The 17,062-nt window shown below is 39.8% G+C and overlaps 1 protein-coding gene across 1 annotated transcript in view; it reads right to left on the bottom strand.

Annotated features, from left to right (window-relative positions):
• Nucleotides 1-15,263, bottom strand: part of LOC115783004 (formin-like protein 13) — a 45,064-nt gene extending 29,801 nt beyond the window's left edge. The window contains exons 1-9 of the mRNA XM_030733579.1: nucleotides 15,122-15,263; nucleotides 14,430-14,558; nucleotides 13,582-13,659; nucleotides 12,569-12,742; nucleotides 12,241-12,398; nucleotides 11,047-11,235; nucleotides 10,168-10,783; nucleotides 9,699-9,861; nucleotides 2,870-2,981 (exon numbers count right to left, since the gene is read on the bottom strand). Of these exons, the coding sequence (XP_030589439.1) occupies nucleotides 2,870-2,981; nucleotides 9,699-9,861; nucleotides 10,168-10,783; nucleotides 11,047-11,235; nucleotides 12,241-12,398; nucleotides 12,569-12,742; nucleotides 13,582-13,659; nucleotides 14,430-14,558; nucleotides 15,122-15,193 (1,691 nt within the window). The 5' untranslated portion in view covers nucleotides 15,194-15,263. The remainder of the gene's footprint in view (nucleotides 1-2,869; nucleotides 2,982-9,698; nucleotides 9,862-10,167; nucleotides 10,784-11,046; nucleotides 11,236-12,240; nucleotides 12,399-12,568; nucleotides 12,743-13,581; nucleotides 13,660-14,429; nucleotides 14,559-15,121) is intronic.
• Between the last annotated feature and the right edge of the window lie 1,799 nt (nucleotides 15,264-17,062).

Raw genomic sequence — 17,062 nt, forward strand, 5'->3', positions numbered from 1 at the left:
AATACAGTTTTTACTGTTCTTTTTACATACAGATATTTTGGTTTCACTATTTCTTGCCAAATAACAGGATGAAACCGTTTTTAGGGTGCATGACCGTTCTGCTATTTTCCCCCTTCATCCTCTGAGACTGAAAAAGTGATTTCATACTCTTTCTAATCAATCACTCGTTGGACTGTCTGGTCTCTCAGTCCAGTCTAATCAAACCGCACTCACATGTTCCCGATAACTCAGATTAGCTGAGTCTGTTGTGTTTAATTTGTAATCAGTAATATCTAAAGATATTAATCACAAATCATTAATATTTATCTAGTGGGGCACAATTATGTTTAAGGTTTTCAAGGGCTGTAACGGTCTGGGTCCTTCAATTTTGTGTGAATTTGCCAATCAGTCGAAGACAACTTCCAACTGATTTGAGAGACTTAAGAAATCTGCTGTTGTTGGAAAAACAACAGCACCAATGTGATATTTGATTTATTTTTCATTTATTTATTTATGTATTTATTGACCCAGGGCCTCTACCATACGTCATATGAGATGTCTGTGTTCATCTCCTTTTTTCATATTTGCCTGCATGTCTACTGCGTGTGTGTGTGTGTGTGTGTGTGTGTGTGTGTGTGTGTGTGTGTGTGTGTGTGTGTGTGTGTGTGTGTGTGTGTGTGTGTGTGTGGGTGTGTGTGTGTGTGTCATCCTCTCAGACTGTTGGTCTCATCCAGCTTTTATGCCTCTATTCTTTAATCAGTTTTACACATCTTCCTTGCATACATTTAAATCACGTACATTTCCTGCACACGATTTGATGTTTGTTTTGTTTACTTTTTGTGTGCCTTGTGTCTTTTAGTCATAATGTGTTTAGGGACTGCAGATAAAAGATAAGCTATGTGGCTAAATCTGACAGGCAAGTGTAATTAATGAAGATTAAGTCAATTTATGTGGTAATTTGTTCATTATCCAAGGTCAATAAACATTCAAATATTGACTTTTCTGCCCACCAACAACAAGCTGAAACAATATATAAACAGAGCAGAGGCAGATATTTTTATTTCTTTTTGGTTTTTTGAGTTGATATGGTACTGGTGTGGGGCAGCACAGTGGTGTGGTGGTTAGCCTCACAACAAGAAGATCCTGGGTTCGAATCCAGGCTCTTTTTACAGTCTAAAGACATTTACCATTCTAAACTGACTGGGTGTGAATGTCAGCATGACTGGTTGTCTGTCTCAATGTGTTAGCAATAGATTTGCGACCTGTCCAGGGTGCCCTTCCTCCCCCCCACCAGTGACCCTGATTTGGATAAGCAGAAGAAAATGGGTGGCTGGTTGATACCGTTGTCACCAAATATGCCCTTATTTACACATCTTCCACATATGGAACTACAAAATGTCCACCTAATCCATATAGAGGGAACTGAGAGTGGTGACGGTTCACTGAACAAGTGACTGCAGAGTTGAGAGCTATGTTATTAAAAATAAACATAGAAATCATTAAATATGATTAAAAAAATGGAAATCAAGAATAGAGGAAAGCAAATCAAAAGCTGAAAATTTCCTTCCAGAACTGATACCTTTTTCTGTGCCACAGTGAATATTTTATTGCTAAGGGGGAAAAGCACCCATCCTCAAACAGTCTGCTGTATGTGGAGTTATGAATTTAATTTCTACTGGTTAACAACACTCAGTCTGCTGTGCATTGTTACAGTCTTTTGCTTTTATTTTGATAGAGCCATATATATATATAGGCTTTAAACCTGAGAATTAATATACTGATTTACTCTTTAAAGAATATATTTTGTGTGTTATGTCATGTCAAAAGGTAAAAGCACATAAAAGCCAACTGTCCCAAATATCAGTCCTTTTTTGTGCAGCAGGAGAAAAAAAAAACACACACACACATTCACACATTAAACATTTATGTTACATTTGAAGATTATTTCCTTTTTTTGTCACATGTACTTTTCCCTTTTGACCTCTGTTCCTGTATGTCATCACATGTTCCCTTACTTGTCCCTATAAAAGTGATGCCCTTAGACTGATTTCCAGTGGCCTGGGGAAAGGCCAGTGATTAAAAGCCAAGTAACGCTGATGGTCCTCGTCAGCTCCTATAAAGCAGCGAGACGTTGATGGGAAGAGCCATCTACTCCCTTGCACTGAATCTGAACCTCTCTCGTCTTAAATTGGACTTCCCACTTCTGTCATTCCGGTGTGTTCTGACCTCAAACTGTAGACATTTGCTTTCTCGCGAGTCAGCCCGTGTGCCACTGAAGTAGCACCGGTCATCAATATTGCAGCACCTGTTGGGAGTGGTTCTTTCAAGATTGTATTCCCCAGGACGATGCCACCGCGCATTAAAATATATATTATGTTTTCACAGAATAAATAAAATCCTCCACACAGTACATTAGATCAGTTTTGCCCTCCAGGAGGTCAGCATTCAGAGACACTAAGTAAACTGCAGGTAAGAATCAGGAAGCATTTTACCCACTTGCTGCGTTTTATTCCTGAGGGCATGTCAATAGTTTCCATCTCTGCAAATAACCCAAGATAAAACTTTTATTACTAAGCTGCTGTAGTAAAAGGTTCTGGCATCTGCTCTTTAGTATTAAAACACGGTGAATACTGCCGTGCAAACCGTGTGTCTTCCTCACATGAATTGGCAGCGGTTTCTCCCGTTTCACATTGTCCTGGCAGCAACATGGACTCACATCCCTGTTGATGATTTGCTTAGCATCTAGTTTCCAGAGGCTTTACCTCTGCCAATGAAAACACACATCAACCGCCCACGGACTTGGGCACAAAAAGATGTTCACCTCTCAGCTTCAGTTGTGACACTATAAGGAGTGAATACAAATCAGCGTTTTTTTGGCACCAAGTCATACCTCCTCAGAGAGGTGATGTGCTCATCAGACAGGCCTCCATCTTTCTCATTAATGATGAACAGTTTGTCCTTCAGCTCTCCCGGTTGCACCGGAAAACTTTTGAGGAAAATGTCTAGGAGAACAATAGATTAGAAAAAGTCAACACACTCAATGGTACATGAAAGCTTTTCTCTTGACAGATAGTCCTCTTATCCTGCGATGAAATGACTCAAAAAGCATTCTGAAGACAAAGGGTCCTTTGCTTAATTACTTTCTTCTAAATGCCTAAGGGAAATGCACAAATTTGCATTCTATCAAGTCAAAGCTGATGTGATTTTTTTTTTTTTATAGGAAATGCCTCTGCATAATTCAGTAGCTGTGGGAAGACTTCATTTTGAGCATCAGAGTTCAGACATGTATGTAATATGAATAGTGAATTTTATAAAACACACTCATTCATGCAAAACCATCTCTAATTGTAATTCATTATGTCATGAGGCTAAATAACAGAAAGCCTTCATTCTGGAAGTTGATAATACCAAAGTATATACACACCTCTAGCTCTAACACTCATTTATTGATAGATTATATCTATAACTTGTTTTTTTTTTTTTAATAAGCACCCATACTATCCTTGGTGAGAGCCAGGCTAACTACTCACCTGTGTCTAACCTGTGCTGTATGATAAGCTAAACCACTGCTCGCGGTTAAACAGACAAGTGGTGTCAGTCTTCTGTAACTCCAAACAACTGTCCATAAAAAGGGTGATTTTTCTACATTTGCAGTCCAAAGTAGTAGTTGAACTGTTGAATCCAAACCATCAAACTGATTAAAAATGGGCTCATCATGTTAAATGAGGAGCACCGAGGTACAAAGCTGTAATCATCACGTCCCTAAATCCTTGACATTAAAGACTTGAGACAGTAATTCCCTTACCAGGACCAACAGAGGACGAATCATAACATCAAACATCCATAACAATTTTGAAGAACTACAAGTCTCCTCGTGAGTAAGGGTTAGGCTGTCTCATCTAGCCCGAAACGCACACACAAACACACACACACAAGTGCAAATTAAGCCCTTTGTTGGCTGGCGCTCAGACAAACTGGGCAATGCCCTGGCAAATTAGAGTATGGAGATGGAGAGTGTATCCCATCGGGCGCAGGAAGCCACAGGTGTACTTTTAATTAGGAGTGCGACATTTTCAGTCATTAAATAGGCAGCATGCCGTGGGGCTCTCAAGGTAAATAACCATATGAGTCGGACACACAATCTAAACAGAGCTGCACTTTGATCATACAAATCCACAATGGATCTCATCCAATTATGGAACTGTATACCTCTACTGCAGTACTTCAGTACAATGTTCAGGTAATTTGAGTATCTCCATTTAATGCTACTTTCTGCTTCTGCTTCATTACATTTCAAAGCATAATATCATGCTTTTTGCTCCTCTTCTATTATCTGACAATTACAGCTATAGTTTGCATCATTTTAAAACAAATATGTAGTGCAAACATGAAAAAAGCTACAGCCAAATGTGTGCATAAGAAAGTTGCTTTTGCACCATTGTCACCATTGATCCAACAATCCCTCGAATCAGTGCTTAGACTGAGAGCAACTGCACAAAAAATACACATACTAATGTATAAAAATACAGTAACGAGCACTGTATTAATGACACTGTAAAACGAATAATGAGTACGAGGCTGCTTTTCTGTATAAGAAGTTATTGACTTTTAATTCTTCAATAAATGCCACGCTTTCGCTTGCAATGGAGTATCAGTGTTCTTACCAAAGTAAAGGATGTGAATCCATCTTTCACAACTGCTATCTTGACCACTTGACCTGGGCATAAACCGCTCTGTGTGATTACATTTAATTCCCTCTGAATCTTCTATGATTTCTTTAAACTTGGAGGTGGCATGCAGAGTCACAGCTATTAGTGTTACAGAAACTCCAAACACCCATTCATGGACAAACCTTGTATCACTGTCCTTCATCTGCTCTGAAGGTATTTTTCTAACGAATGCAATAAAAAAATCCATGAGCTACAATCTTGCTGTGAAGAGTCTACTGAATTCCTGTACTTCAATGCAGTGCGTAAGTTTGTGGATCAATGCAGCATTGTTCAACGCACGCTTGAAGCAGCTGACGGTCTTGCTTGCCCGTAAGGATCATGCTGATTACCATATTAAACCCCTCAAAACCACAAAACAATAGTAACACAACCACCTGCTCAAGCTGTCTAATTCCATCTGTCTCAGCGTGCGACTGCAAACACCATACTGTTTTTAAAGACGCTGTGGATACAGTAAGGGTGCCGATGTATGTCTGATGCTAATTATCACTTCTGCGTTTGTTAATTAATTATTGATCACATATCTGTGATGTTATCATATTGAGGTGGAGTCTCACTTATCTACTGAGGTAAAGTATTCCTGGCTTTGTAAAAAATGTGAGATTTTGCACGCATACTGGCTCCCGGTGTAATGGGATCGGATGAATAAAGTGTGGCAAAGAATGAGATATGAGATGAATAAACAGTATGAATTTAGGCAGGTTTTGGTGACAAATATGCAAACAGAAGCGGGGGGGCTGCTTATGTGTGTGCAGTGGGAAGTGGGGGAGGGGTGCTAAGGGATTGAGAAAGGAAGTGTGATTACCAAATTATTCTTTTTTTTTTTTTTTTTACAGATCATGTGTTTTTAAACAGGCAGAAATCACCTCTGGACTAAGTCTGTTCTAAATTACAAAAACATAACAAAACTTGCCTCAGAGTCAGATGCAAAATTCAGCAGTGCAGCATGGGCAATTAACCATTACTTCAGTTTTAGCATTTCATGTTACTCTTATTCCATTGTAGTTCAAATGCAAGGCTTACACAACATAAGAATTTCAATGCAGTGATATAGAGCCAAAGAGTTCAAATTGGCTTCATAATAATATGAGTATTACAGTATTGCAACATGCAGCATTGTGAAATAAAGCCAAATTGAAGTGATAAAACTGCACCCAAAGTTACAGCACAAATAAGCACGTTTATCGGGTTTATTCTCAAATGTCCCCATTTTTGTCAGCTGCACAGTGCTGATTATTTTAAGCCACTCTTTAGCATTTTATTACAATTAAACTTTGCCTTATTAAGGGGCAGCTAGGCTCAGTGCATTTAGGTAAGATGATCTGCTGACATTCAAAGCAAGCATCAGAATGGGGATGAATGGGGATTTAAGTGACTTTGGACGTGGCGTGGTTGTTGGTGCCTGACAGGCTGGCCTGAGTGTTTTACTGGGATTTTCCCACACAACCATCTCTAAAGGTTTCCAGAGAATGGACAGAAAGAGAGAAAATGTCCAGTGAGCAGCAGTTTTCTGGGTGAAAATCCCTTGTTGATGCCAGAGGTCAGAGGAGAATGGCCAGACTGTTTTGAGCTGATAGAAAGGGAACACACATCACATCAACCTTGAAGCAGATGGGCTAGAGGTACAGCAGCAGACCGCACTGGGTGCCACTCCTGCCAGCTAAAAACAGGAAACTAAGGCTATAATTGGACGGGCTTATCAAAATGTGAAGAAATGTTGCCTGGTCTGATGAGTCTTGATTTCTGCTTTGACATTCAGATGGTACAGTCAGAATCTGGTGTAAACATGAAAGCCTGAATCCATCCTGCCTCGTATCAGTGGTTCAGGCTGCCGGTGGTGTAATGTTACCCGAGTATTGCTGCTGACCGTGTCTATCTCTTTGTGACCACAGTGTACCCACCTACTGATGGCTGCTTCCAGCAGGACAGCATGCCCTGTCCCAAAGCTCAGATAATTTCAAACTGGCTTCTTGAAAATGACAATGAGTTCACTGAACTCCACAATGGCCTCTACAATCACCACATTTCAATCCAGCTTTGGGTGGAATGGAAGATTGCCATCACTGATGTGCAGCCAGCAAATCTGTGTGATGCTATCATCTCTATATGGACCAAAGTCTCTGAGGAATGTTTGCAGAACCCTGTTGAATCTATGCCATGAAGAATTAAGGCTGGTTCTGAAAGCAAAAGGGAGTCCAACCTGGTACTAGCAAGGTGCACCTAATAAAGTGTGTATTTACTGAACTGGACCGCTCAGCTATATTTGTGGTGATCATGTTGAGCATCTTTACTTAAATCATTGAACCCACATAAGAAAATAGAGAAAATAGATAACGTAGCACTAATCAGCAAGTATCAGTCCATGGCAGGGGCGGGGTGGCCATAGGGAGGTTCGGGCAGTCGTTTCCAGGCCGGATCGGCCGGTGATCAGAATTTTTTTTTTTAACCCAATTGAGCACAGCAGCGCTCGCGCGCAGGCAGTGATGGTCGGTCGCGAACGTTTCGGCTCTAAGAGCTCTTTTTTCATCAGGAGGGGCTACAAACACAACAGCCCAGCAGTGTTAATTTTGTTGATGAAATATTTTCGTCATAGTTTTCGTCAACGGCCCTTTTTTCATGACGAAAACGAGATAACTAAATAAAAACTACCTAAAAGGATAAAAACGATAACGAAATTAACTGACAGTTTTGTCAATTAATGAAAACGAGACGAAAATGCTTGGCAGGGACGAAATCCAATCAGAATTGATTTAATTTTGTGACAAGTTAGGAAAACATCCAATCAAACCAGTTGCGCTAATTTACTCTAAATCCGGGAAGGACAAACTAGCCTGTGATTTGTCTTTGCTTCCGGTAGAACTAAGTGATGTAAACAATGTCAGCAGGGAGAAAGAGAAGAGCCGATGTACGGACACATTTGTCCTCTGACGTTGTGACAAACAAAACGATGTGTAAACCATGTGGGGCGACTATCTCGGGTAAAAACACGACAAATCTTAAATGACATCTGCAAACCAGTCACCCAGATCTCCATGTAAAGGTAAGCATTTTATTGTCGTGCAGGGTAAAGTGTTTTTCCCAGTTTAGCGTTTGTGTTTAGAGAAAATCTCCACACCGCGGTGGATTAGCCTTTCCTAATCTTAGTCCTGAACGCTGCCCTGTACCTTTCAGAGCGCGTCCTGCTGTAAAACGCTCGTATTATCTCAGTAAGGTGGTGTTAATGATCAGGTGTGTGGGAAGCAGGTGAAACACTAATGTTAATATTAATAATAATATTCCACAACTTTTAATAAATGTTTAATTTTGTGTAGGTGTGTATAATGACTAATTCAAGGGAACTGAAGAAAAAGCATTTACATTTTACACCCTTTATATTTAGTCGACTAAAGCAACTGTAGATTTAGTCCACTGTATTCTTAAGATAATTTCGTCCACTTAAACTTGACGAAAACTATTCAGATGACTAAATTATGACTAAAACTAAATTAGATTTTTGTCAAAAGACTATGACTGAAACTAAATCAAAATTTGTTGTCAAAATTAACACTGCAGCCCAGCCAGCACACCATTAGGAGAGGTGAAGGGCGAGACACCAGCTAGGGGGGGGGGGGGGGGGGGGGGGTTAACGATCTCTTTCCCCCTTTTGCTGCTCCGTTGTACGATCAGATAAAAGGCCTCTCCAAACCAAGCTCCCGGGCTGAATTTCAACCCCAGCCCGCCCCTGGTCCACAGATACGTCTTACTGGCCAAACCTGCCAGTCTAAATATGCTGGCTGCTGGTGACAGCCTTAAGTCTAGTTTCACAAACCAGCGGACATCATGGTGGCTACGTCCACCTTTTAGATACAGTCTATGCTTACACATAGATGCATCAATAACTATAATCCAGTAACAAAATACTACAACACACATGCAAAACCACTGCTCTTTCCTGATAGTATACTTTACTTAAGTGGCATTTTGAACTTTTTAATTTTCTGTAGTTTTCAATATTAGTTTTAATAGAACCAAAGAAATAGAAACAGCGAGGCAGATGGTTTCTCATGTTCTTCAAATGTCTAAATTTCTCTAAGGCTTGCAGCAGAAAGATGCACGGCCTTGAGTTGCCTTCAGGCTCTCATCTCTCAGCTCCTGCGCCTGGCAGAATCAAAGTTTCCAGGTCAGGGAGGAGCCCTTGATACAGTATTCTGTATCAAGGCAGGAAATCACTGCCGTTGTCGCTCAGATCCCCTATCCATATTTTATGAATATGTGAACTCTAATTATGTTGCCAGTCTGCACATTCATGCTGATTCCATTTAGCAGCCCACCACCACATCTGTATCGCGTCGCAGTAACTATGCTGCTCGGAGGACCTGTGAGAGGAAGCTTCTGAAATGTTCTCCACTGGCGTGTCTCTTGAAATATAGAAGCCACATACATTCAGTTAATCAAAAGTGAAAAGCCATTAGTGAGAAATAGAATATGTTCCAGTCCACAATTGCTCTGCAGATTCCAGTGGGCAGTCATGTCACTGCTGGATTGGTGACATACTGCCCCCTGCAGACACAAATACAGATGATACATGTATGTTACAGTAAATGTCTCAACTATTTATTTTTTTTTAAATAACGCTTTTTAGCATTTTTAAGCACTAAAAGGGTTGTCAGGTCAGTGTTCTTGTCACCAGGCAGAAAATATAATTTATGAAAAATCAAAAGACTTCCTGACAATAATGCTGCTTCTGCAGAGGCACTGCTCTTGCTGTGCAGTGCTTCCCTCTGGTGGTTGTGTAAACACACTTTCTAATTTCCCAATTCACTGGAGAAATAAGCTCCTTTATTTGACTTAATCCGGAAGAATGGCTTTTCATTACAACATGGAAATTATACTTATTATTTTCCTGAGGAAATCTAATCTTCTTCCTAAAATGCTGAAAATTATGTTTCCGCTGACAATATTTACAAGCAACACCACGTCAAAAGTCACAGACGTATTTATTGTACTCACTGAAGTTGTGTGCAATCTTCTGGTTGAGCATAATATGCGGGGTATTATTTGGCTCGACGGCACCAAATGTCCCAGGATCTTTAACAGCAAATTGCTTGTGCAAGAGCGATGTGTCAATTTCAATCCTCCCAGTGCTTTCCTGTATCCAAAACGATTTTGCAATCTGCCAACAAACAAATTAATTCAGTACTGAGACAACTTAATTTTATGAGGAAATCAATGTTAATATTACAAAAGAACAGCACTTGAAAAGAAATAACTGAGAGACAAAACAAAGAACAATTGGCAACAATAATGTAGAAAAACCGAGCTGAAACTGACCTTTTTGTTTTTGCCTAAACAATTAAATACATCACTTTAATGTGAAAGATTCACACTAATGGGAAGCTTTGTAAGTGTTATACTTAGCTTTAAAAATATGATAATTCAATGACTTCTAATGAATAGAGCTATAAGGAGACAGTGTTACCTTGTCTGAGCCAATAAGATCCCAGTGGAAAGCCTTGGTGGATGCTTTTATTGAATTTGTCTCCAATTTGAATGGTAAAGGTGGAGGAGGAGGGATGCTTCGAGTGGGTGAGGAGTCTGTCACGACCAAAGAGTCTGATACATGGGTAGGAGACGCAGGGATTGTGAAAGGGGGTGTGAGGACAGCATGGCAGGGTAAGGTTGGAGTGGAGGTGGGTGATGACGGGGCAACACAAGAGGGAGAGGGTGTGGATGGCAGCTGAGACTTGAAGATTTCAGGAGAATTCCTCCTGCGAGGTTTAGGAGTAGGCTTCGTGGGATCGGCAGGTGGATGGGTTTGCTGACCTGATAAATGATTTCCACCAGTCGGGGCTGGATCAACATTTTTATTATCGGCTGGAGGATAAGTGATGCTGCCGGCACCGAATTCACCACTGGACTCGAGATCTGTATCATTGTCCTCTGTGTCTTCAGGTATGCTCATGTGTAGAAAGGACTTTTGGTAACTCTTGGACTTCCTTTTCCACTCTGAACACAGTTTTTCAATTGCATTGACCCACGCATCCCGCTCCTTCTGGACAGTTTCCGGGTGATCTGTTTCATCTGGCACCCTGAACCTGCAATAAATAACCAATACCTAACTATCATTCCTTATTAGACGACATGAGTCTGGTAATTATCACCCCGAGTCTGTATTTATGATATTATCACTCAAATAAGGATGCATAACTGTTAAAATGAAAATGAATTCATTGCTAAAATAGACTTTTGACTGACAATACCCTCTTGCAGCTAATTAATTTGACAAGAAGCTGGTGTGAGAGATTTCATCAGCTTTTTGCTGTTATTATATTTCCACGTCTTAATAAAACTCACTTACTGGTACTCATTTTTGTGGGTGATTAGAGTGAACGTGTTGAAGCCGTGAAGCTTCTGCACACAGGTGTCACCGTCTGACAGGTGAATCACAGTGGAAACGGGCACAGACGATGTCATCTCGCCATCTGCGGGGTCCCACCCCTTCAACGGGACCAGTGTTAGCTGGCCTGGAAGGAGCTGGGCCTCATATCTAGAGAAAAATGGAGAAGAAGTAATGCTCAGTGTAAGTCTCAGATACAGTACCGGCATACTGTGTGTATTAACTACATTAAGTTGTGTATACTGTTTTTGCAGGTAGTAAAATCTGTGCAATTTTATAATGTATCAAACCGGTGCAGGCTTGTGAGCCTGATGCTTATTTATAACTGCCATAAGCAAACATCTGTCGATATGTCTGCCTCGCTGATTTACTGGTTTCTTATTGTTTTTTCCAAAGTAAAAATGATGCAGCAAAAGCATCCTTGGACATTGAAATGCCACGATTAAGTCCATGTAATAAAAAGGAAGCAAAATGTTTTACCAAAGGCTCAATAATAAGCAGACATTTGGAGAATAAAGTGATTATCTTGTGTATTGTGTCAATCACTACCATTTTCATAACATAATGGCTCTTCAGGTAAATGTAGCAAAAAGAAAAAAAAACAGCTAACCTGGATTTATTCAAATATAAGTAAATCTGCCTCTTAGTTCAATGTTAACATATTCCAGCAATTGGTGATTATGAGGAAACAGAGAGGAGGAGACAATTATAGACTCACAACCAGGAAAGGTTCAGTTAGAGGAACATTTCTTAGAAAGATAAAAGATAACAAGCTTTCAAAAAGAGCAGGTAACAGCTGACTCAAGGTCAGTGTCAATCTTCCCATCAGCATTCAAAGAGAAAGCAAATAATTCTTTTTTGTTTTGTCGCTTTACAAAATAAAATTAAAAGACAATTTAATTCAAACTTAACAATTAAGTTAAAATTAGCTTATGTTTGTGGGTCTTTCTCCATTCAGCTTTGTGTTTAAACTAAAACAAAAACATGCTGTGCTGGGTTGAGATACTGAGGGTTTATGTCAGGGCCCAGTATAAGATAAGAAATGATTATTATTTTAAGCTGTGAAATGCAATTTCTCATCACTAACAACGCTGTCATTTTGTGGTGTGGCTGTTTTATGACAGCAATGCTTCAGTAATGAGAACACATACATACTTCGCCCATCTGAATGATGCCAAGCCCCCCCGGTGCAGCAACAGCATCCCTTCTCGAATGCTCTGTGACGCCTGAGGTGGCTCGTGGGATTCTGCATTTTCTTCTTCAGGATTGTCGTATATGTTGCTATAAATTATCTTATTGACAAGCTGCATCATCTGCTCAAAAAGAGAGAATCAAAAGAGTCCCTGTGAAACCATCAAAGAATGAAATGAAACGGTCTAAAAGAAAAAGCAAGCTTAAATTTACCCAAGTAATCATCTAAATTCAACCAACAATAATCACGTCTCAGTAAATCTCAGTAGAAATGAAACAGTCTTATCTTCACCTTATGTTTATCCTCCAGCGACGTGGCTTCTAATTCATAATCATGATGTTCTTTAAAGGAAATGGAGAATCTGGAGCCCACTCCATCATCGCAGCTCTTGACAATAGAGAAGGGAAGTTGCCGCTTGACAATTCCTTTCTCTATGCTGCACAGCATTTTGGTCCTGAAATCGATCTGGATGTTCACAGCGGAAGTGATTAAATGAGAGTATATGAGCATGTCGATAGTGTGTACTGTGTCAAATTAAAACATTTACTACTGCATCCCTTTGTTACCACCATCAGGCCAAAAATCTAATTTGGTCATTACACTGTTTTATGAACAACCACTGAAATTCCCATCAGCCCAGCCTGACTTTATCTTTAGTGCTAATGAGCAAATGTTACGATGCTTACATGTTAAATGCATAACTCCCACTTAATTTCAAGCAAAAATTTGCACAGAAATTAGGGGGCGTGGGGGGCCTCTTCACCTCTGTTTTGGACAGAGGAGCTTTGCATGCTCCAAAGTGCAATGCAATCCTTCTTTATCTTATACTGGGCCCAATCACAGCCCCTCCGACCCCCTTCTGTGTAACACTAGCCATTTCAGCCCTTTGTCTCTTTAAACATCACCCTCCCTTTAGGTCAGATTTCTTCTGATTGGGTGCCCCTCATAAACAGGGTGGGTGGGGTACAGCCAGAGCGCACAGCTGATCACATTAAGGATTGCCCTCTCACCTCAGAGAGCGAGCCAAGAGCAGCAAAAAACTATCTCAAGTGTTCGGAGCAGCCCGAAGCCGGAGGTCATGGCTTACAGGGATTACTTGTAAACGTGCTGCCCTCATTATTTGACGCTTTGGTCATGATTACTATGAGCACTCATTGTAACAGTGTATACATGCATGACAGAAAATAATTAAAAGTATAATAGGTACACTTTAACATTGTGCGGTTCATTCCTGATTCATATGTTGTGTCATTAGCATGCAGAGTGTTAAAGCTTTTTGTTTTCCTTTTTGTGTTTTAACTCACCTGAAAAACCCGTTTATGCCACCTGTAGTGGCCATGCTTGTGAACGCTAAAGTTGTACTGCGATTGCGGTTCCAGTTCCTGCAACAGAAACCAAAAAAACAAATTTAATATATTAATACTCAGAGGGAAACCACCACTTAGACACTAGATTACAGTGTATTGAGGACACTACATTGCTATTTGATAGGTAGGCAAAACCTACCTTCCACATTCTTTTATAAAAATAGCCCATAAAAAAATTTGTTTGAACTGATCCAGCAGGTTGAGCAGCTTATTAACACCACACACTATAATAAACACTGTTTTTATGGAGAAGAATTGGACACAGGACTTTTAAACGATATTTACAAAGGTGCTGGTGGTGCATTTAATATATCTATATGTAAATTATATTCTTTTATCTATGTCTGTTGCATGGTGGTTGTGTGCAGAGGCCTCTCAGTTGTCACAGGGTGCAGCAGTTTACGTGATTAGATTAGTAGCTTTTTATAAAGAAGACATTGTGGAATTTTTTTTTTTACTTTTTCTGTGAAAACAGCCGCAGGTCTCACACCCCATCTTGTCACATACTGATCCTGGGTCAGGTAGTACCCTGGAGGGGGAACCCCAGATCCTGTCTACAGTATCGTATGTTAGGGACTGTGTTATGGTTACAGCTTGCGTCCCATGACTCATAATCCAAACTGATGTAAATTTTCTCCACAAAATCCCTTTTTTAAGTTCTGGAGTCTTCAAAATTGAAGGCACTCAAACTGAAGCCACCATGAAAGCTGTGTACCTGCTACAAAAACATTTAGTTATTTATTTTAAAGAAATGAAAGAAAATATTTGGTAAAAACGAGGGTTACCTTGTCGTCTAAGTTCTGTTGTTTGATCAGCTGCTCCCTGTCCTGCCTTGCCTGCTTCAGAGCATCATCGATCGATAACTCTCCACTCTTCACCTTGTTCAGGATGTCCAGTTGCATCTCATTGCTCAACTGAAAGTGTAAGAATGTCAAAAGTTGAATACAAATTTTCTTTCCTGTCACGTCCACATTTCAGAAGTCGCCCCTTTCGTGAAACAAGCATTGTGATTGTGAGTTGTTATCTTCAGATTTTCACCAAAAGAGCTTTTCATGTACTACTATAAGAAACTTCACAGATGTGCTGCTTAGGTGTCATTTTAGATTTGCATAAAAGAGAGATGGCACTGCTTTCTCTGCATCACAATGTGAGCAATGCCGACATCTGTCTGACCGCGCTGATAAACCCCTCTGTTGCAACATACATAATCAGTTTGAAAGGGCTGTTCCAGGAACAAACTGCCATATTTCTCAGTAAATGTTTGCTCCTGTATATGGGAAATTACTAACAAGAGGGAAGTCAAGTTAATTTGAGGAAGTAAAAACAGTAAAGGGACACTTGTGTTCGTGACGTTAATGAAAGCTAGACATTCTCTGGAAGCACTAATATAGTAAAGCTGTTGTTATTTAGTGAGTCATCTGCAGAAACACTGATTTTTAGAGTTGGCAGTTCTCTAAATCATAACTGGAAATCTTACCTGCGGCATGTCCTTGGTGGTTTTATCCATCCTGGATGGATTGTCTTTTCTCTTTGATCCTAAACTTGGCATCCCGGCTGTTTAGATTATCTACAAAAATCCATGCAGGTTCTCACTTCAGCGCGAATATTAGTGTTTTGCCATGCAGTACCTGAACAGAGATCTACTGACTGGGAACACAGAAATGTGGTATGATTTGTATCATTCCATCTACCACCACCCTCTTTCAGCTCAGGTTACATTTCTTCTTGCTGAGACACTCAGGCTGTGTAGCCACACCTACAGCAGCCAGAACAAAAGCATTATCTCCAAAATAGAAAACATTTCCGGACAGGTTACACGTCTTTACTCGCAGGACTTTACTCTGATCTTCATTTTTTTTTTTTTTATCCAGGAGAGTGTGCTAAGGAAGCAGCGACTACTTCACTAAAGCCTGAATAACATAATACAATAAAAGTACTATTTCTTTTCAGAAAAGTGTACTTTACTTTAATTATTATAGCATAGCATAAGTTTGAAAAATATGTATTGTAATTCATTAAAAGTTAGGGAGAATGTAAAGGACTTTAAACTTGACAATACCAAATCATAAAATATGCAGCCAGAAGCTAAAAAACTTTATTCATCCTGTAATGACTCCAATAACTACATAACTAACTATATTATAATTAACTTGAAAAAATAAGTATTTTTCCTGCAGCACTGGTAACTTATATATTTTTCATTGTTTTATGCATTGTGTTTAACAGATTTCTTTGTGTTTAACCTTCTGCATTTTACATTATTATTTATTTTTATTCTTTTTGGGGTTTGCATGTTCTTCATGTTCTTGCTGCTGTGGCTTCTTCCCACAGTCCAAAGGCATGCATGTTAGGCTAACTGGTCAGCAACGTTACCTCAGTGGTTTACAACAGCTCTGGCAGATGTCATAATGAAGGATCTTCTTTCAGTTAAAACCTCTGCTATGAAAACACCTCTTTGACAATTATCTAAAATGTATCACCTGCTAATCTATGTTACAAAAACACAGGTGGGTCTGCAGAACTCCACTTTTTGGAGCCTACCTGTCACAAGGCTTCCTAAAATACAGCATGAGGTTACAATGTCATGTGAACCAAAGATGTTCCTGCATCCCACCAAGGCCTTAACCATATATAAGTAATAGATATAACAGGCCTTACCTTTACCCCAGTAACCTCAAAGCATACAGCATTCATTAATCCAGTGTATGTGTGACTATCACACACACAATATAAAAATAATAACAGTAAATACTAATATCAAAGTGATAAAATTCCCAGCAGTTCATAGATAATTTACAATCACCAATTAACCTAACCCCATGCGTGGACTGTGGTAGCTAACCACTGTACCACTGTCATTTTCTTGTCCTTGTGAAATAATTTAATAAAATGAACTTACAGCTATTATGAAGCATAAGGACTGAGCACATGCCACAATGCCAGTGTTTTGCCATTTTCTGACTCCTAATGTGCCATTTATTAATGTATCCAGTGGAGTTATTTTACTGCATATTTGATAGGTGAAAGTATAATCACACTGAACATGACATGACTTGACCCTTAAGTATAATCAGCAGTGACAGCGTGATTGCCATTTTTCCATAATGGTTTGAATAGGAGACGGAACAGATAAGAATGTATTTGGACCTTCGTCATCTGTTCAGAATAGAGAACATGTTTGGGCTGCGCTAGTAGCCTCTCCCAGCTGTCATAGGTTGAGAGGCGCAAAAAGATCCCTTTCAAAACAAAACAAAAAAACCCTCCAGATTTAGTTTTGTAATTGTGTCAGCTGCTCATATTCCTCAAAGATTTACAGGACGATGACTGCGTGTTTTAAACGGGAATAAAGCAGCTCACTGAAAAGGAACCCAGTGGAATTTCCAAAAGCCACAGCCTTGTGAGACTCGTAACTTCTCGA

The sequence above is a fragment of the Archocentrus centrarchus genome, chromosome 7, assembly GCF_007364275.1.
Source record: "Archocentrus centrarchus isolate MPI-CPG fArcCen1 chromosome 7, fArcCen1, whole genome shotgun sequence".
NCBI lineage: Eukaryota > Metazoa > Chordata > Actinopteri > Cichliformes > Cichlidae > Archocentrus > Archocentrus centrarchus.